General features: G+C 33.9%; 1 protein-coding gene across 1 annotated transcript; it reads left to right on the forward strand.

Moving 5' to 3' along the window:
- Positions 1–1234: 1234 nt before the first annotated feature.
- On the forward strand, positions 1235–11854 carry LOC105317579 (transcription factor SUM-1). Its single transcript, XM_011414261.4, has 3 exons — positions 1235–2664; positions 8716–8791; positions 10865–11854. The coding sequence occupies exons 1-3, from the start codon at positions 1825–1827 to the stop codon at positions 11023–11025; spliced, it is 1077 nt and encodes a 358-aa protein (XP_011412563.3). The 5' UTR covers positions 1235–1824; the 3' UTR covers positions 11026–11854.
- The last annotated feature ends 9641 nt before the right edge of the window (positions 11855–21495 follow it).

Below are 21495 nucleotides of genomic sequence, written 5' to 3' on the forward strand. Positions count from 1 at the left end.
TAAAGAGTCATGAACGATATTAAGGTATAATTTCACAAATATTTGCAAATTACTTTTTAAGTTATGCGGATTAATATTGCCGTCCTCAGCATTGCACACAATTTGCAGCGAAGATAATCGGAATAACGATGCCAAGTTGTTCGACGTCCTACAAAAAAATGATGAATGATCAATTCTTAATGAAGGGGACTATTCTTTTTCTTTTATAATTACTAACTGAATGTAACCAAAAATTAAATCTTGACTGAGTTACGCAAAAAGCCAATTTCCTCTTCGATCTCACGACATCCTCATTAAAACTTACATAATGACATCATTGTTTTCATTCAGGAGTTCCATAACATTGTCTCCTTTGGCGTGTTTTTGGAGAGGAACTGCGTGAGTTTTTCGGAAAACTTCAAAGAAAAATCTACTCACATTGAGACAAGCTTCGATCCCAGAGCTCATATTTTGAAGCCTCCCCTTTGATTTACACTTGAACTGGCTGATTATAGGAAGGTACTATGATTTGGGTGTATTTTTTTTCTTTTTAGTACTCCCTCCTACGTTTCATGCTAGAACGGCATTTCTCACCACTGAATAAAAAACACATTCATGTTTTCAAAAGTGGACACTCAAGCGGTAATCAATTTAAAGGGAACATGCACGTGCATTGATGGTTTACTTAGCGCTTTGAGACGAAATGCTCTAAAACGATAGATGCCAAAAGACACTTATATTTTCTTGTTTTTAATGCTTCATTACGTACTCTTTTAATACAATATTCTTAATTATGTTTTCAAAAAATACGATGTTGATAATATCTTTTGTTTTCATCTAGAGGAAAGGGATATCCCTTGCACTTTTTCTTTTAAATACTATTGAGAATCGGAAGTTGTACACGAGTTTTTAAGTGCCAATGAATGTATGTCTCTTGTGGAACCTTTGGTAAATGGAGAATTGAAAGCCCCACTTGAATCACTCAATATTTTTATTCAGTAAGTCGTACTACAAGAGGGATCGTCTCCCCTCATCTTGCTTTCACCTCACATGTGTTTTTACTTTCAATTCACTTTTGACCTCTCAAGTGACCTTTTCCTATATCGTTCGTTTTGCCATGAAAAGGCGTAAAATGGGGGGTGGCTTGAATGCGGAAGAAAATTCATCATCTTTCAGCGAGGGCGTTGATTGGCTGATCGCTAATAATATGTAGTGCTTTGGAAATGATTTAGAATCCAAAAACTTCAAACGCTTCTCACGTAACAAGCCTTGTTATAAATATTCCAATTTCTTGTTATCCCTGCCATTATTTTTAAAAAAAGCTACTGAGATATAGCTCTCGCTTCGCTCTCCCAAACAAATTTGCTCCTCGCTGTGTGAATGGTGAGCTTGACAGTTAATTAATTTGAAAATATTTTCCACGTGTGAAATTTATTTTCTTATCGAGTTTCGAAAATTTTAGAACACGACTTGATGACATACGAAAACTTGCTAAACGTGAAAATGGTTCCAGTTAATGGTCTCTGGAAACAGTTTAGCATTTAATGCTAAACGTTGCCTGCAAAAATTCGGCGAGTAAAAAATTACAACTGGCAATTAGAATTTTCAAAGCAACAATTCTGAAACCAAAAACTTTCCGCAGGCAGTTATTTAGGAGGAATTTTGGAAAGTTGCGTTAAAAAGTCCCTTGATTGATTTGAAAACCAAGGGGATACTCTTTGTTGATTTATTAGAGTTTTAATACTCTCCGTGCGAATTTACTTCAGTTTTACTACAAATTTTTCATCATAAACGTATTAAATTGAAAAAGCAGACGATAGCTCAGCACGCGCTCTTTTTATCAAGATGATGATGATGGCGGATTTTCGGAGTTGCCGGTATGAACCAAGCCACCAGAACTATGCTGGACATCCGTTGGTTGCAGGCGAGATGCCAGAAGGGCGCCAATTGACGGATTTATCTTACACCAATTCATCGGGGAACTCCGATTACTACGGTTCGAACAACGTAACATTTCATCGCCATTTCGATCGTCCCTACGGCTCCGAGATGTATCCTTACCAATCCCCCAATATCCCTTCAAGGACATTTTTTTCACCTCTACAGCCTCCATCTTCCGACCTCTCGAGCGTCAAATCCGAGTTTTGTGCCCCTCCGAAAGATCAACGCCAATATTCTGAAATGAAGGATGCCAAAAATGAGAAAGAGATCGAGTGTGAAGTTAAACTGATAAAAGGTGAATCTTCCTTTGAAAAATGCAATGAAAATCATGGTTCCGAGTGCAGTTCGCCATCAAAAGAGGATTCTCTAGACAGAGACAGTCTGGGTTCGGACGATGGAGAGGATAGTGTCCCCCACGTTCTAGCCCCGGGTTTTCACGGACCAAACCGAAGGTGTCTTCTGTGGGCCTGTAAAGCCTGTAAACGCAAAACTGTGGCCATCGATCGAAGGAAAGCGGCGACTCTTCGGGAACGAAGAAGACTTCGGAAAGTCAATGAAGCGTTCGAAACGCTAAAACGACGGACGTGTCCGAATCCCAACCAAAGACTGCCGAAAGTAGAAATTTTACGGAACGCCATAGAATATATTGAAAGTCTGGAAGAACTGTTACACGGCAATAGAATTCCCCGGACAGATGACCACGTAAACGACTCAGGGTCGACCAGTGGCAGCTCCGACTACATGGTAAGTTTCTCATTTTTTATTTTCATTTTTTTTAAAGGTATCTCATTTGGTCTCCCAGTAGAGTTCAGAAAAGGTACGGGTTGTATTGTTCAACCCAGCCCTCTTAAATGTCATGACTTTTTTCTTTATATGTACATTTCAGAATTCTACATTGATAGTGAAAATATCTGCCTTTCTATCTTTCAATTTTACTTTTTTTTCATATTTTTTTTTAAAACGAAAAAAATTATAGCAAGTACACGGTATACGTTGGGAAGCATTTCTGCTATAAAGCCAATGTTATGTATTTCTTTACGATCAGTATTTTTAATCAAAATGAAACTAGACACAGAACAAAAGATAAATCCACTAAAAGTAAAACAAAAAAATGGAAACGAAAATGCTATAATTTCTTCAACGCAGCAAATATTTACAAAGCTTTAAAACTAATTCTTATCCAATATTGTTGAGAAAGCAAGGCTATCGTTTTGACATCAAAGGTTTGAAAGTTGCAAAATAATTATCTGCATATGTCAAACAAACTTCGAACGAAAATTTAAGTTCCGTAGCGTTAAAATAGGTGCACTAAGGGTGAAAAAAAAATCCCAGAGATAATACACTGTTATTCCGAAAGATAATCTATTTTAAAGTGAGATAAGCCTTGATGAATTTCATATTCTTGGTGAACCGAGATAAAATAAAAAATTGGACTCAATTCCGTAATGTACATTTGTTTATTGTTCGATGACATATATTGTTTTCGGGAAAATAAACAGATTTTCGGATTGCCCCTTTAATAGTTTCTCACTGTAAATAAACATTCAAAAACGTCACAAAAATCGAAACAAATGCTGGAATTTAGTCGTTTACTCCATCATTAAAAGAGACTAGGGACTAGTTGAAAGTTTTAAAACCAACATTTAATTTTTTTTTATTTTTCTCTAGGGTTTTGCAAACTATATCATAATTTTTAACTACAGTTGTTTTCAAAATGTTATAATGACTAAAAAAGTTTAAACTGGAAAAAATAAGTAAGTGTTAGACTAATTCATAGCATTCTGCTATCTTCTTTCCTTTTGACAGGCTAAAATCATCATTATTCTTCGCAGAAGAAAAAATGATATGTTTTTGATAAGAAAATGAAAGCCATAATTTGTTATTCCAGCAATAACTATATCTCTGGGCAGGCAAGTAATTGGAAACAATATATGTGCACCCCGTGCGGAACAAAAATATGGCATCTCCAACATTTATGAGGTGCACCCAATTTAATGAAGTAAGAAAATAAATATTCCTGTTAGGATAAAAAGAAAACTAGCCATTAATCAGTGGCTACGAAAATTAGGAGTTTATTAAGAAATTGTTCAGACGATGGACGAAGTCGCGTGAAAAAGAGGCTATTCCTGTGGAGACGGTTCTGAAATTAACATGACCCTTCTCATGTTCTCGAAGACTTTTATTAAAGAAAGTCGTGAAAATATTTTCTTTAAAATTAGCTTGATTTATATCCAATATAAGTAACTTCTCTAGGCTTTTGACACTTGTTAACATTTGCAAACAACGAAAATCTGCTCAGCGTCAAACCGTGACAAAACATCCTCACGCATGCGGTTTGATGAATGAGCTAGAAAATGGATAAAGTTTTTTTTGTTTCACCCTATTCGTGATACTATTTGAAAAAAAAAGATATCTTGACAATTCTCTGATGTACCAGACCCTACGTATTAATCTAAAAATTTGTTAAATTCTGTAATTAATGATTTTTTTAAACTGAAGAAAAATATGGAAAAAACGACTTTTAAAAAAATCATTCATCAGGTTTTCTTCATAATACAATTAAATTTGTTTGAATATGAATATTAAAATGATATTGCTAAGCCTTATATAAAATATAGTCTATCAAAGTGAAATCTGTTTCTATTTAAACGATATCAAAAGTGACAAATTCTATAAATCAGAGAAATGAAAACACTGTCATTTTCTCGCTACTTATCAGAGGCACCCCTGACCACGAGCTCCTTCTGTCAACACGCTCTCTGATTAGCGGGAATTAGACACAGTCGATTTTTAATGACCACAATTGCCGCTAATCAACTCCCGCGGGGCCCTAAAGCGAGAGCCTGAAATTCTTAAGTCTCACCCCAAGATTTATCAAACCGTGTAAAGATGCTACGGAGTTCATCTGTCAGTGTCCAAGTTCGTTAATTTTCGTTTTTCTCTACAAGTGTCAATTTCGATTCGTAAAATTTATGCGTCAACCACTTGAAGGTGTTAATTGGTGAATACATAAATATATATTGTAGAGAATGAGTTATTAAGGTAGGTAGGGTGGCAAATACGTTTGAAATTATGAAAATTATCATTGAAGAGAAGTTCGAGTTTTTGTGTGTTGGAAAAAGAAAATAGAACATTTATTTCAGGGGAAAATTTCAAAGGGAACGAAAACTCGTAAAAATATTTAAATATCTTGTAGCAAGAACACCATCAGAGAAAAAATTAAATCGAAACATAAAATCTACTTTGATAATTAAAATTCATCTTCTTCATCATACATGCCCCACATCAAACAAGACTCTCTATCGGGTCAAAGCTTTCATCTAATTAATAAAAGCCCTATCGACGGGACGATTTAGATAGCACTTCATTGGGGATTTAAGACCGACGGTTCGATAAATTCTAGATAAAATATTCTCATTAAATCAGTCTAAATTTCTTCATCAATGTCTCTTCTCCTTCTCAGATAAACATAGTTAGCATTATGTCAAGAGTTGTGCCAAAATATTTGGCTCGGGAACACCGACAAGTCGACAACGCGTATTTAAAGTCTTTTAACGACATTTCCTTCCGTTTTTTTTCTCATTTAGCAGCAAAATGCAGCAATATTTGACCAGGAACATGTTTAAATTGGATAACATGTTCAGATACATCAGATCCCACCATGCTGAGGAAAATTACTTCTGCTCCCTATGGATTGATTAAATTTACGAACAGGAAAAGACGGCCATGACGGTCCCAAAAACTCGCAGACAGTAGAACATATATTGAAAAACCATATGCGAGCGACGTTAACGATTCCGAAATCTGATAAATCTTTGCTTCTTTAAGATTATAATCGCTGCTTCTTTGCGATTACTACTGAGATCCCATAAAGATAATATTTTTATTTCATGTTATAAATAAGGTTTTCTCATACGGGCTATTTCTGAAGTCCTTAGTTTAACGGAAGTTATCTTTTGTTCAAACCGGCACATTAACGTGTTGCAAATCAGACAATAGAATAAAGACTTTGCCGTTAAAATTGATCAATGCACGATATTTGCATGTATATTAGCTGCAGTAAACATTTTCTGAACTTTGTCTTCATGGGAAAATGGGCATAGTTTAATTATTCAATTCTACGTAAAAATTAAAAAAAAAACCCGGCAAAAACGAAATAGTGACATTTTTTGGACATAGAGATAAGGAAACACGGAAGAAAACTGAGCATCCTTGGACAAAAATACACTATAAGATTAATTTTTAAACTGTATCAGGATGCTCGACAAATAATTCTAGAATATCTAAATTCCAATGCACAAACTGATATAGTCAGAATGTGATATACGACGAAATTCTTCCACTATTGCACTAATTAACATATCAAGTAATTTTGCTACTTATTTTGAAATTTGGTTTGTTGTTTAAAGTTCACTCCAGGAATTTTTGTAACGGATTGTGAAGATACCTATATAGTGTTACATAAAACAAAAAGATCCACAAACTCGTAATGAGGCTATTTGAATGCAACATAGTCTCTGCAAAATATGATGGATGCTATATTTTTTTAAACTGCGAAATATATTTGAATGTAATTAATTGCTAACTTCAGTTTCAATCACTGCCATAATATTAATTATAATGGCTGCACTGATCACGTGGGCAGTGTATCGAACACGTATTTGAGGGTGCATATATGATTATGTCATGATTACTTATCACGTGATTTGGAAAAAAGTTTTTTTTTTGAAACGAAATCTTGTAATTCATATTCTTTTTAGCTATTTAGAAGATTAAAATAGCCTGGCACTTAAACAATATTTCCTTTCTGAGAGAATATTTACGTAGTCTCGCAGTTTGACATGTATTCACACCCGATTAATCTCAAGAGCAGAGTGAATCGAGAGAAGCGCAATTAGAATGGCGCTTCCTTTCTGGTCCGCCTGTTTCCTCTGCAGTGGGTTTCCTAATTATCATATTCTTCCGTTTTGAAATTCTCCAAGGGGTGAATTTTTCAATAACTTCCTTTTGTCTTTTATCACTGTTCTATATGTTCATTCATATATTTTTTTTCACTCTAGATCAAATTGAACAATCATAAAATCTTTCAAGACTGATGCTAAATCTTTAATGATCTTTTAAATAAAGAAACAAAAAATACATATTTGTTCATATTGCAGTATTGCAACCTTCATTAAATTGTTAAATTCCATACGACCTAGAAGGTGTATTACTAAAAACCTTGAATTTTAATAAAGCGAAACGCGTTCGTTGTGATAAAAAACATTGCTATATTTTGTAGAAAAAAAAGACTTTCTATGGATCTAACTATTTGTATGATTCAATTTGATTCTTTTGCAAACCTAAATGATATAAATAACACAAACTCTTAACATAAACTGTGATGAGAAAGAAAGGACCATAATTTTATTAGACGCTACAAACCAAAAGAGTAGTCTTAGACATGGTTTTGCTGAATTATTCCACAAAAATGAAAAAAATAAAACTAAAGCAAAATTTAACAAAAAGGAGATTTAGTTTGCATTTAAATTTTGAAAAAGAAGCTATTATGTTGTACAATTGTTTTCATTTCATCCACAAAGAACTATTGATGAATTTCACAAACTTCTATCAAAATTTGAAGCATTTGATATTTTCAGCAGAAATTGAAAGTTAAATCGCTCGAAAGACAAGAAAAGAACACACATATTAATTTGTATCGACATACAATAAATGATATTGGTCTTTCTTAAACTAATTATGAGATGAAATCTGATATGTCATATATATAAATTACACCATGCAATAAATAAACAATTTTGATAAACCTTATTATGCTGATATAAAATTTAAACATATACAATAATGCATGCGCACTTTACGTTGGGATTTGTCAAATTTACATGTAATCCAATTGAATATCACGGAAATTGAAATGATTAAACTGTTTGTGTATGTTCCTATCTCTAGCTGAACTCATTAAACTGTTCATCAATAGAGTCCTTGATTGAAAAGCAAACACCTGTCCTTTTTTTGGAATTAAATTACAATAATTGTTAATTTCAATTATTTAAGTGATCATTTATTCCATATTTAGTTTTCCATTTCATTAAAAGCCCGGACACACGTGTAGTTTTAATTCGAAAGTAAAAAGGGCCTTTGGAACCAAATGATACATCATTGAAACAGTCCTTTGAATTCGGCATCCCCAAGCACTTACAGAATATGCATTGTCGGAAATTTTTCTGAGTGATGCTCACTTGATGAAATTCAATTCTGAGTGCTGAAGAGAAAAATAGGATAAAGTCTTCAATCCCGCTCTTTCGACCGTCATAATTTTTGGTTCACACAACACAAGAAGGCGCTGTGTTTAATAAGTGCCTGGAAAATCCTCAATTGTTATACATCTAGCATAAAAACAAAGGTTACATAATATAAGCATGCATATATAGTGGTTAAATATACATGTAACAAAGAAGAGTAAACTAAAGTGAATGAATATCAGTATCATTTTATATGATAATCTTCCGGCATCTCATTTTCAAGGCAGCAATACGATGAACATTTCATAAGATGAAGTTAAAAATCAATATTCAAATTTCAGATGTATTTTGTTTTTTAATGGCGAAGTGTACATCCCCAACAGCTTTTCTTCTGTAATATACCTCTTACTTTTCTTTAAAATATCATATCCATTCCCTTTGGTGTATTATATGATTATATATATTATATTATATCTATCATATTTATTCATTTTTCTAAAACTTTGGGAATGAAAAAATAAAAAACCCTAAATTTCTTGTTTACTATTTACAGACTGTCAATAGTCCCCAGTACTATGACAAACTCCATCACCTAGGCGACGTACATCCGGGGTACACCCACGGCAATGGTGAGTCTCTCTCTCTCTCTCTCTCTCTCTCTCTCTCTCTCTTTTGGACGCGTGGGTTTTCTCCGGGCAATCCGGCTTCCCCCCACATCAATGAACCCCTCGCGCTAACACCCATGCCAACGAAATGTTGACGAACTTGTTTATCGTTGTGAAATAAATAAAGTTCATTCTCTCTCTCTCTCTCTCTCTCTCTCTCTCTCTCTCTCTCTCTCTCTCTCTCTCTGTGCAAGTAGTAAAAATTAAAATATAAATGCATCGTGTATACAATATAAATATGATACACTTTTATCAAACAATATTTCATTATCCTGATTGTGTCCTGCTTGTGTCATTTTTCGGCCAATTGCTATAAAATATTTTGATTCTGTTGTAACCGATAATTGGTTGTGTACACTTGTAAAAAGTCTTATTAAATTCCCCCTGAAAAAAAAACCCATCTAGCACATTATTTAAAAAAGAAATTATAAATGCTTCTAGGAAATTTCTATTTATAATACATTGTATTTTCAACGATGTTTTCCTCAGTTGGAAATTCCAGCAGCATACTACAGGATACGAAAACCCGGCTAGCTTTAAATTTCTTCCTGTATTTTCTTTACAGTTTTATATACTTAAAACCAGGTATCCTCATCAGCGTTGAAGTTCCATTAAAACATTTGGCATTTTACATAATTCTTTTTTTATGGCGTCGAAAGACAAATTGTGCCTTAATTCCTGCCTGCAGGAGCCCCCGTCTGTTGTATCTATTTTGTTCTGAAGAATTACCCTGCATAAAGATGCGCTTTGTCAAAAAAGAATAGGATATATCAACTCAGAATGCATTAAGGAGTTGGAGTTAATTGATACGTTTGCCAAGCGGACCGCTAGGCTAGATACGACGCATTATAAAATTATGTTGATTATTTTTACCCATTTTTCTAGACTCTGTCTTTATAAGTATTATATCATTTCAAATTTTGAATACAATTTGAAATGCGCGGTATTTCGAAATTCTTTACATCATTAACTAAAAGTTTTGATTTGCTTATACGCACACATCTAAGAAAATACCATGTTCAAACTTTTGTGAAGAGCACATTAGATATATGCAAGTGAAATAATGGGCTTTTAGGCACAATTTAAAGAAAAAATTTAAGGAAGTGAAAAAACACGTAGAACAGATTTCAGTTTTAGACAATTTCATTGCAAGCGACGCTAAAGTACTTTCACATTTTATATGATAACATTGCGGGGTCAATTTTGTATTGAACGGTTATTTATTTGCGGATCACTCATGACAAATATGTTGTTATTTGTGGCAAACAGTATCATGTTATACACAGTAGTTCCGTGTTTTTAAACTTTAGAATTACTGTTTGTGTTGATTCAGTGTAGAGACGACATGATACAGCCTGTTTATTGAGGAATATTATTCACTGAAATATAGATATATTTAATACTTTCCGGCTTTTTGGTGCTAAACGTGTACATCCAATAAACGTAATGATTGTAATTTCTGAATTCCTTCCAAGATCAGTTTATAATTGTTACAATCATTGTCAATCTGCTTTTTTACGTATGTATGCGTGTAACTTTTTCCACACCATAAAGCGTTGCATAAGAATTGATTGTCTTCTGCATGTATTTTTATTCTAGGATTCATTAGAAAGATATCTTTTTTTTCGTTTCAGAAAACGATTAAATATTTGATATTATTTTACAATGCTAAATTGGTAAAATGTATGTAAATAAATGAAACTTTAAATATTTTAGTGTAAGCTCAAGGAACAAATCAAAATAAAGTGTTTTAAATCAATAACTCTAATATACTCTTCTCACAAAAATAAAACAAGTATTTGACCCCCCCCCTCCGAAAAAAATCAAAACACAGAGCTGTTATGCTAAAACTACAGTAATACACACTTTAGCGAAGTGCCTCGGACACACAGGTTTTATTCTTTATATATAAACGTCATTCATTTTATCCGAAAAAAATCAAAATACTTTCTAAGATTTGTAGGAATTGTAACTGGTTTTGATGAAAGCATGAATTCAGTATAAGCATGTTATAATGTATATTAATTATATTTCAAGGTTACGAACATCACCAACAGACATCTGCGCAAGCGCAGCAGCAAGCACCTTGCGGAAACGTCTCCAGCTTGGACTGCCTGTCCCTGATCGTGGAGAGCATCAGCCCAAAGACTTCCGCCGGAATGATGACCGGGATCTCGCCACCAGAACGCCCTCTGTAGGCAAAATGGCGATCCCAACCACGAAACTCTTTAACTGCATTGCTATGTGTGGCTGCGCCTTACCTCTGAAGGCAAGAGGAGACATATTCTCAGTGACACTTCCTTGCATTGCAAGAGACTTGAGAAAAGGGAATGGAGAATTTGGGGTGTGATCTGAATTTATCGAAAATATTTCCACGGTTTTTTCATTCATGGCAACCACACGCTGGTATTGGTCTGCAAGTACCTCCTTTTATTTGGTTTGGCGGGCCAAGTTTTGATTACAGTTAGACCCGATGACCGCTGAATGTCAAGTTTGGTGAAGAGTTTATGACTGTACATAGACAATAATTGTCTCGTAGGCCAAGTATGTAGACGGAAGAACAGTTGGTGTGCTGAAACCCATTATGCAAGAGGAAGGGGAAGAGATAATCAATGAGTATTTTCCTAATTGAAACATTGCTGTTTATAGCACATTCTTCGGAAAAAACTGAGCTTAAATTGTCACTGTGCAATCGAATTTAGAGTGGATTCATGTATACTTATCTGTCATAAGGAACTCTTTTGTGTTTTTTAGCTTTTTTGAGTTTAGAGTGCGATGATAGTTTTTTTTTCCATCATTACTACGCAGTTATTCTTTGATATGTTTTATAATTAATGGGCAGCACGTGAATTAAGTTGCATTATTTTCAATGTTCAAATGCAAATAGTAAGGATGCAATGAGTTTGTATATATTATGCATTGAAAGTTTTCATAATGAATAATGATATAATATCTTTTTATATGACATGAAATGAATAATTTTGAAATAAAACAATATTTTGACAAATAAAATCTTAATTTCCGGTTTGCGGAGAAAATAACAAATTCCTCTTTGCCGTTAAGTCACACAGGTTGTCATATAGTACTCACACCCCCCCCCCCCCCCCAACCACCACCACCAATGTGGACAAGTTACATGTCCCTGATGTTTAAACATGCAAGCGCACCTGCAAAAAGCGGGAACAAAATCAGAAAATCAAATGTAAAAAACTTCTTCAAACAATCTAAAGTTTAAATTTTGATTTGACAGGTGAGTTTTGTCAGGCTGAAAAACAAAGAGTGGGTTTGATCACGTCATCAAATCCTCGACTGTTTACAAAACACAATGCAAAAACCAATTCCTCCACATCCCCGCTATCTACTCCGACACCCTGTGTTAAAAAAAACCTGTCAAGATTAATAAAAAAAAAAGAACAGCATATGTAATCATTCGAACATTGAAAAAAAAGTTATCTCTTTTTTTTTTTAAATGAATTTTCTTTTCATCAATGTTCGATAGATTGATCATCGTAGATTGCAAATATTACGCATAGCAAGTAGGTAAAAAATTAAAACAACAACTGATAACTTAGAAAAATTAATACCATTTTACTTTAAATTTGACTGAAATGAGAGTGTGTAAAAAATGAAACGTCTCATCAGTGTAAAATATTCTAACTGGACTCATTTTGTATTTAAAAAAATTCTCTTGCAATTATAGGTTTTTGTTTACAAAATAAATATTACCACATTATATGACGTAAAGAATTGAAGTATAATTTTGCTCACATATCAAAAAAGTTGGTTTTTAATATTTTTTTTGAATCTGAACACTCGTAAATTTCAAAAAGACGTCACAAAATTCTTCACTTGTAAATTTCATAAGACGTCACAGAATTCAGCATACTTTTTGTATTAACCTGCAGTCAGCGTATATATAAACCATATGTTTAGTATACACTTACTCAGATATCAATCCAGATCAATTCTATATAATCGCGGACCACATGAATTTATCTACGCAAAATACCATCTCTTCAGTTGAAAGAAATTCAATGATAAAGTTGAACAATTTGAGTGATTCACATATTGATAGTCGGGGGAGAAAAATGAACAGCTCGTGGGTTTAGTCTATCAAGATGACATCGAGTTCAGATTGCCAAAGTCTTGTAACTGTTGTAGATTTCTATTTGCTATGCATTATAGAAATCGATCTATAAAGATTTTTTCTCTGTAAATCAAATTCTAAAAGCAACATATTTAAATTCAGTAGAGCAGCACACACAAAAATGAAACTGGATGAATTGCCATTTTTCATTGTTTTAACAGAACTCTATACAGTATCGCAATGGCTTTGAATTTTTGTATGCAACTTCGTTGGAATCACAAAAAGGGTGTGACTAAAATTTACGGACAGAGAGACACAAGAATAATGCAATAAATGTGGCATTTGAATACTACTTTCGAAAAATTGTCACAATCGAAAATAAGCGCTGAATCCAATTAGCTTTGTTTTGTTTTTGTCGGCAAACAACTGTTTGAACACTTTTAGACGGTAATAACTGGTGTTGCAAAGGATAAGTGTTGATTTCCGCCATATACCATTGTTATTTCCGATCTCTCAATGAAATGAATCCACGGAATGAAAAATGTAATGTTTGCAGAAATCAACATCGTTGGCATTTTGGAGTTGGGTTGTACTTTCCGTGTACCATAATATTCATTTATTTAATACTTACACTATATATCCTTCAATTTTTCAATGTTGGGAGGGACCATGAAATACATGTATGCTATAATTTCCCTTGGATTATGCAACTGCATGCATCAAATTTCATATGCACATACATGTAACCTGGAAATTTGAACCGAAGAGCGTTAAGAGGTAAAATTTGAATATTCATTTTAATGTTAACCGTTTCTTAACAAAAGCGGAAATTAAAACAAACTGAAAAACACGCTTCATAAAACATTTCCCGGACCCTCTTCATCGTCAACTTACCTTCGGGGCGACTTAATTTGGCGCTTTTTAAGACACTATATTTGTTGCATATAGATGTACTGTAAGCCGGAAGTTTTTGCTTCTTGCGCTTTCATTGTCTGATTTTGAAATAATAAGAAGGGGCTAATGTACATTACAGTCAAGTTATCTATATATAAAAAGTAGATCTGTTATGGCGAATTTATAACGGTGCAAAATCTTTGAGAGAAAACACTTTTCAAAATATGACCCTGTATATATATAGTTCATGTATCCTTGGACCAAACAAACAGTTTGTGCTGCGATTATTTTTCTTAATAAGAGTGAAGTAAGCTTTTGCAGTTATAGAACTATAACACAGAAAAGGTTCAAAGATCAAAGTAATGATATCACGTCACTTTCACCATGACAAAGTGACGTACAGTATCGGTCTCGCACTGAAAAACAATTGCTGTTCCATCAATTTAGCTGAACTTTTCACCAATCGTAACTACTCGGCCATTTCCGTGGGCGAAAAATATTTTTTTCGCCAGCGGAAATGGCCGAGTAGTTACGATTGAACTTTTCACAAGATGAGGCTGTGCCATTCAGTGAACTGGAAGGCGATAAAGGCAGAATTATGTCATTAAGCCCCCTTTCCAGACCTTAAGGTTAACATTCAGTTGACTGAACGACACAAGTTCATCCTTCCTGTGTTTGGTTTACAGTATTATATTGATGGGACACCCTTTGCAAATCACTCAAAATATCAATGCAAAATCGTAAATAATTTCGTATTAAGAACAAGTCATGTAACCGATTAGCCCTAGGTTTGGAAAGTATCTAAAACATGGCTGAAATCCTTTTAAGCATAAATTAAAGAAAACTTACATGACCGAAATTTATTAATTATTGCTTTTAACCCTGAAAAGCCTTGAATAAACATACATGCATAATCATATTTTTCATAAATCGGGAAAATGTATGTATCTATCAAAATCTCTCATTTTTAGCTTATATACTTTTTTTCTAATACGAAATGAGGCTGAATATTTTTAAGAGTGTTTTTTTTTTCTATTTCTGGTCCCATAATTCTACAGTTACCATTAAAATCATTGCTTTCGTTCAAATTATCGCGTAACCATCTTCTTCGATTTTTGATGTTTACTGAGAAGAACCAAGACCCCATATATCTCGAGAGGCAAGCAAGAATTCTTTGATATTTATATTATCTCTTCCGAATTATTGTTTGAATTTATGAAGAATACTACACATCAAAAACTCATATTCAATAACGTTTCTGAAACACGCTTCTTTGAAACTACAAGCCTCTTCCTTTGAAAGTTCCGATGATGTCGTCTGAAGCACTCAAGCAAAGGAATAAATATACATGCTGCACGTGCAGACCAAACTCCGGGTCTTACGTTAAACGATGCGCGATAACGGCCTAACCTTATCGCAATGTCGATATACGCTTTCTTAATGATGTCATGCTGGGTTCTAAGTTCCCTTCTTTCTTGCAGATTTTACGATTGTTGAATTTTTTTTTATTTTCCAGCAAATAAAATTTCCGTGTTTCTTTTTTACATTTTGTATATAATATGCACATGCTATCAACCAAGTGAATCTGAAATTGATGAAATGATAAAGCAGCATTCGAGAAGCTTTCGTTGACATGCGAACATCTATGATGAATGGATGTAGGCGATAACCTCGTGCTTGCGCGTGAGTAGTAGGACGTATCAAACAATGCACGCGCATCAAAGGACCAGGCATGCATAGATGAAATATATCACATTTGATAAGTCACATCGGCATGTTCCAATTATATCTTTAATGTTACAGATGCAGTTAGCTCTTTAAAGTGAAATGCAATTTAAGACCACGCACGAATTTTGCGAAACAATGAAATATTTGATAAATCTTTTCATTCATCCTTTAAAACTTATAAACTTATTTTTTTCTGATTCAAAGAAGATTTGTATAACGAAAGAAAACAGCCACAAGACACATATCTCGCATAAATTTTCCAACACTAAGTAATTGCAAGGGAAATTTAACAGTTTTCCAGCAAATTACATCGAAAGGAATGTGTCAAATGCCTGTACAAATCTTGATACTGTTATTTCTAGGTGAAAAAATAGCATTCGATAGCCCGGAATCATCTCATTTAGACGCCTGAATCCATTCAAATTATCCACTTTGCACCTCTGAAAACAAAAGACATACATTTATCTGTCACTCGGGATACTGAATTTCATTGAAGCCTACAATACATATAGCTTATCTTATCAGATTAAATCAATTCATTACTGTGTTGGGAAGCCTCAAAGATGGCTGTTATCATAGTGTTTACAACAGAACTAGAGATGGGCTCTTTTAGTAACAGGAATCTGCTTAATTGGCATATAATTCACTTCTTCACTTTTTCTGGGGCCAAGAATTTTCTTTTTCCTGAATTAATGTTACTTAAAACAAATCCCATGAGTTTTATCAAGTTTACTAAATTCAAGTGTTCGAGATAAATTAAACCCCATTTCTTTCAAATTATCTATTCTAGACACTAATTAGCTACTCCCCCCCCCCCCCCCCCCCCAAAAAAAAAGAAAAATACAGGCAAATGATTGATGTATTAATAAAGGAATACTTAAAAAGCTAAATCAGTGGAACTCTTAGCTACCCCTTTGGCTCACACTTTATTGTTCATTTTGTTATATATTGACGTTCATTAATTTACGTATATTTTCTTTTTAAACATTTACTCCCTGGCCATTGATTTTGACTAGGCTTATAGTTTATAGTTTTTAACAAAAAAATCTATTTACTAATTTTCCGGATTTTTTTCTTCTTAATATGTGAACAATAATAAGAAAAGGATACAAATAGCAGCAGAAAACACCCTTAATCATAATTCCACCTTCTTTTGTCTGACACGGAGCTTCGACTAATAGAGCTATTCTGGCCGTTTATCTATTTTATGAGGAACGGTTTCTAATTGCATTAACGCCCAAATGGCTACTCAAGAATTGATGTTCTTCTTGGTCAATCCACCTAGAGTATTTATCTTTTTCTTCTTTTCATCTTAAGCATCACCGGAAAATTTGTTGGGGGATAATAAAGGTAATGCACTCCAGAAACTGACGACTGTTTGTGAAAGTTGGTAATTCTATCAAAGATGACCAGCATTGCATCGATATAGTATGGCCAGCACTGTATACGAAATATAGTATACATAGTGTAGCGGGACCTTTCACCCCCACCATTACCCCCACCACAACCCCCACCCTCTTTAGAAAAGTGCAAAAAATGTTGGTTGGCAGTTTGACAAGGAAGCATGTAATGTCGTAATGTCCTACCAATTTTTAGTACATGTAACATGTAATTTTTTAGGGTGATGCTTTTTTCTGAATACGGTGGAACCTCCTTTCTCTATAACTGTAGGTGTGTCCGTCTCCCTCTTTGAACAATGGTAATGTGAGGCCAGGACATACACGTGGCTGTGAGACGAACCAATATCTTATCACAGTCATGTATTTTGCTGTTCAGTCCAAACCAAGGAATATCAATATTCTTGACCTTTCTTTATTCTTTTTATACATATTAAAATACTAGTTTACAATTACGTCTAATAGCAAAGTAAAATTTTGCATTAAAATGATATTTTTTTATTAAGAAGAGTAAATGTTGATCAACTTGAATTTGATATATTTTTTTTCCAATCGATTCACGAAGAAAACGTTCACGATTTTTGCATGATTGTTCCTATGTACATAACAATGTAAGCATACGTTGCTTAATGGCTAAAGCTTATAGTGAACATAACATAAGAATTATCTCTGCTTGGGTCTAAGTATCAATTCCGATCTTTTAATTATAATCAAGGGGCACCCGGTGATTTTAAAAGTATCTCTTCCGAAAGAAACATTGATTGAAAATTCATGGGAACAGTTTTGTTTTTTGCGTTATTTCTGCATCTAACATAAAATTAGATTTTAACGAAAATTCAAACTTAGTTTTCGTTCTGTATAATTAAAGATGCACATGTACTTAAATCATCTATAAAGATTTAAGTCAACTACATAGAACTTTTAATCTTTATTAAAACTAAAATAAAACTATTATAATTGTGACTGGTACAAAAAGGTCATTAAAAATGCTGAGAAAAGAAATACTTTGGAGAAAAAAAAATCGATTGTAGATAAAGAATAATAAATAGTTTTATTCATTAATAAACAAAGTGATTTTTGCAAAACAGTGACTGAAAATTTCATGTAATATCGATGGTTTCAAAACTGGTCTTAGAAATCAATCTGAATCAAATGACCAATCAAAACTCTTGATAACAGTAGGGGAATTTTTCTCGGCTCCCCTCAAATAGAAACCATTTCCAGGGACGAAACTGTGATTACGAAAAACACAGGAGAAGAAACAGTTTAAACACAATAGATAAAATAAACTAATTCTATAAAATGGGGAGGAAGAAATATGTTTTTAAGTGGATGAAAGCAGTTTGCTGTTTCCGGGTTGACGCAAGTTCTCACTGAATTATGGAGTCATATTGTCGAGGACCGCTTTCTCTGATTCCGACGTCCCATGTTTTAATAGAACGGAAGTGAGTTCTGGTCGAATTTGGTTTTTTGATTTGACACAGAAGTTTTTTTAATGTCAATTAATGCCGACAATCAGTCATCAAATTTAAAATACAAATTTCAATGATAATGCAAAAATTTTTTTTTTTTATTTTGGGAACAATTTTTGATATTTAACTATATATATATATATATATATATATATATATATATATATATATATATATATATATATATATATATATATATATATATATATATATATATATATATAATTTAGAATCTACAATAGCCAATGATGCTTGCATATTAATCTCACAAACTGTTGCACTGTAGTTCTTGAGAAGAAGATTTTTAAACATGTTCCCTATATATTTCTATGTTAATTTTGAACCCCTTCTTGGGCCACAATATTAGTCTGGGGGTCACGGCTTCCACAATTTAGAAACTTTACAATTTGAGAATGCTTGCATAGTATTATCACAAATTGAAGCATTGTAGTTCTCCATCATAAGATTTTTAAACATGTTCCCTCCTATCTTTCTTTGTGAAACATTCAACCCCTTCTCCTGGGGCCCCAGTATTAAATGGCTTCTATAATTCAAAGTTTTCACTATTTGAGGATCCAAGTAAAGTCTCACAAAGTATGACATTGTAGTTCTCAAGAAGATTTTTTTTAAACATGTTTCCTATATATTTCTATGTTAAACTTTGAACCCCTCTTGATGCCCCAGTATTAGTCTGGGGGTCATGATTTTAACACTTTAGAATCTACAATTGCCAAGGATGTATGCATAGAAATATCCCAAACTGTTAAAAAGAAGATTTTTAAACATTTTTCTTATATATGTTAAACTTTGAACCCCGCCTGGGGGCCCAGTTTTTGCCCGGGGGTCACAATTTTAACAATTTAGAATCTTCACTATACATACAAGCTTATGTATAAATATTGGCATTTCTGGTGCAGTGGTTCTTGAGAAGAAGATTTTAAAACATTTATCCTATTTATTTCTATGTTAATCTTTGAACCCCGCCTGGAGCCCCAGATTTAGTACGGGGGTCATGATTTTTATAATTTTGAATCTTCACTGTACATACAAGCTTTTGTATAAATATTGGCATCTCTGGTGCAGTGGTTCTTGATATGAAGATTTTTAAACAATTTTCCTACATATTTCTATGTTTAAGTTGTAGCCCGGCCCGCCTGATGCCCCAGTTTTGGTCCGGGGGTCACGATTTTTACAATTTAGAATCTTTACTATATATACAAGCTTTTGTGTAAATATTGGCATTTGAGATTTTTAAACATTTATCCTATGGATTTTTTTGTTAAACTTTGAACCCCGCCTGGGGCCCCAGTTTTGTTCCGGTAGTCACGATTTTAACAATTTAGAATCTTCAATATATACAAGCTTTTGTGTAAATGTTGGCATTTCTGGTGCAGTGGTTCTTGACAAGATGATTTTTAAACATTTTTCCTACGTATTTCCATGTTAAATTTTGAACCCCGCCTGGGGCCCCAGTTTTGGTCCGGGGGTCACGATTTTTACAATTTAGAATCTTCACTATATATACAAGCTTTTGTGTAAATGTTGGCATTTCTGGTGCAGTGGTTCTTGAGAAGAAGATTTTTAAACATTTTTCCAATGTTAAACTTTGAACCCCGCCTGGGGCCCCAGTTTTGGTCCGGGGGTCACGATTTTTACAATTTAGAATCTTCAATATATACAAGCTTATGTGTAAATATTGGCATTTCTGGTGCAGTGGTTCTTTAGAAGAAGAATTTTAAACATTTTTCCAATGTATTTCCATGTTAAAATTTGAACCCCGCCTGGGGCCCCAGTTTTGGTCCGGGGGTCACGCTTTTTACAATCTAAAATCTTCACTATATATACAAGCTTTTATGTAAATATTGGCATTTCTGGTGCAGTGGTTCTTGAGAAGAAGATTTTTAAAGACATGCACCCTATTTTCACTGTTTCGTAATTATCTCCCCTTTAAAAGGGGTTGTACCCTTTATTTTAACAATTTAGAATCCCCTTGTCATAAGGATGCTTTGTACCAAGTTTGGTTTAATTTGGCAAAAATGTGAAAAGTTTTCAGACGGACGGACGGACAGACAGACGGACAGACGACGGACAACGGGTGATCAGAAAAGCTCACTTGAACCTTCGGTTCAGGTGAGCTAAAAAACCCCACAAGGTATCGTTCTTCAAAGTAAACTGAGCACTGTGGTGATTTTCGCTCTCAGAGCGATGATTTAGCACAGCGTCAACATTATTGTCCTTTCGAATTTTAGCATAAATTGCTCACCAACATAAAAAAACTTATAAAAAAAAGGTGGCAATGCTCGAGTCTTAAACATAGAAAAAAATCAAAAGCGACGGCTCACAAAATCCTCTTTTTTGCTTAAGGAGGTTGGGTGGGGAACAAATTAGCCTTGAGATCTACTTTAATTTTGAAGCTTTCAAAGAATATTTCCCAATATCTTATTCTCAAGGGGATTACAAAATTAGTACAAAAATGGCTATGACAATCAAGCCCTCTTAGTTTTTCTAGTTCCTCGACAAATTTTGCTTAATAAATGCATGAATTAAAAAAATCATCCGACCTGATTTCCTATTTTTAGCGACCGTTCCAAAATAAAAAAAAAATACCACACACACACGCACAAAAGAGCAATAACGGTACTTGTACTAAAATGATTTTTTTTTCGGGCGGTGAGCAATATTTTAAGACTGTTTAGGCTGCTAAGACACAGATATAGACAGTCCTGGTGCATAAATAATATAATTACCGCAGACAGAGGATGGCAGTAGTAAACATTTTCACTCCGACTTTTCACTGATACCAACTCAATTGGAAGCTACGGGAGTGTATTACTTCATTGTCCCTATAGTAAGAGACCTGTGAGATTAATCAGGCACTGATCCAGACCCACTCCAGGGGGATTAGGGGTGCTTTATCCACTGACCCAGCCCCTTTAATTATTATGTGGTACACTTTTATTACAGAAGATTATGTCCGTGATCTTACTTTTCGAAAAATTTTAGACTTACAAGCTGTCGATGTGGTGACCAATAGCAATTAGATTTTTAAAACAAAAAAATTATTATTTCCCATTACCTACAAGTACTATT

Source organism: Magallana gigas, chromosome 9 (assembly GCF_963853765.1).
Source record: "Magallana gigas chromosome 9, xbMagGiga1.1, whole genome shotgun sequence".
Lineage (NCBI taxonomy): Eukaryota > Metazoa > Mollusca > Bivalvia > Ostreida > Ostreidae > Magallana > Magallana gigas.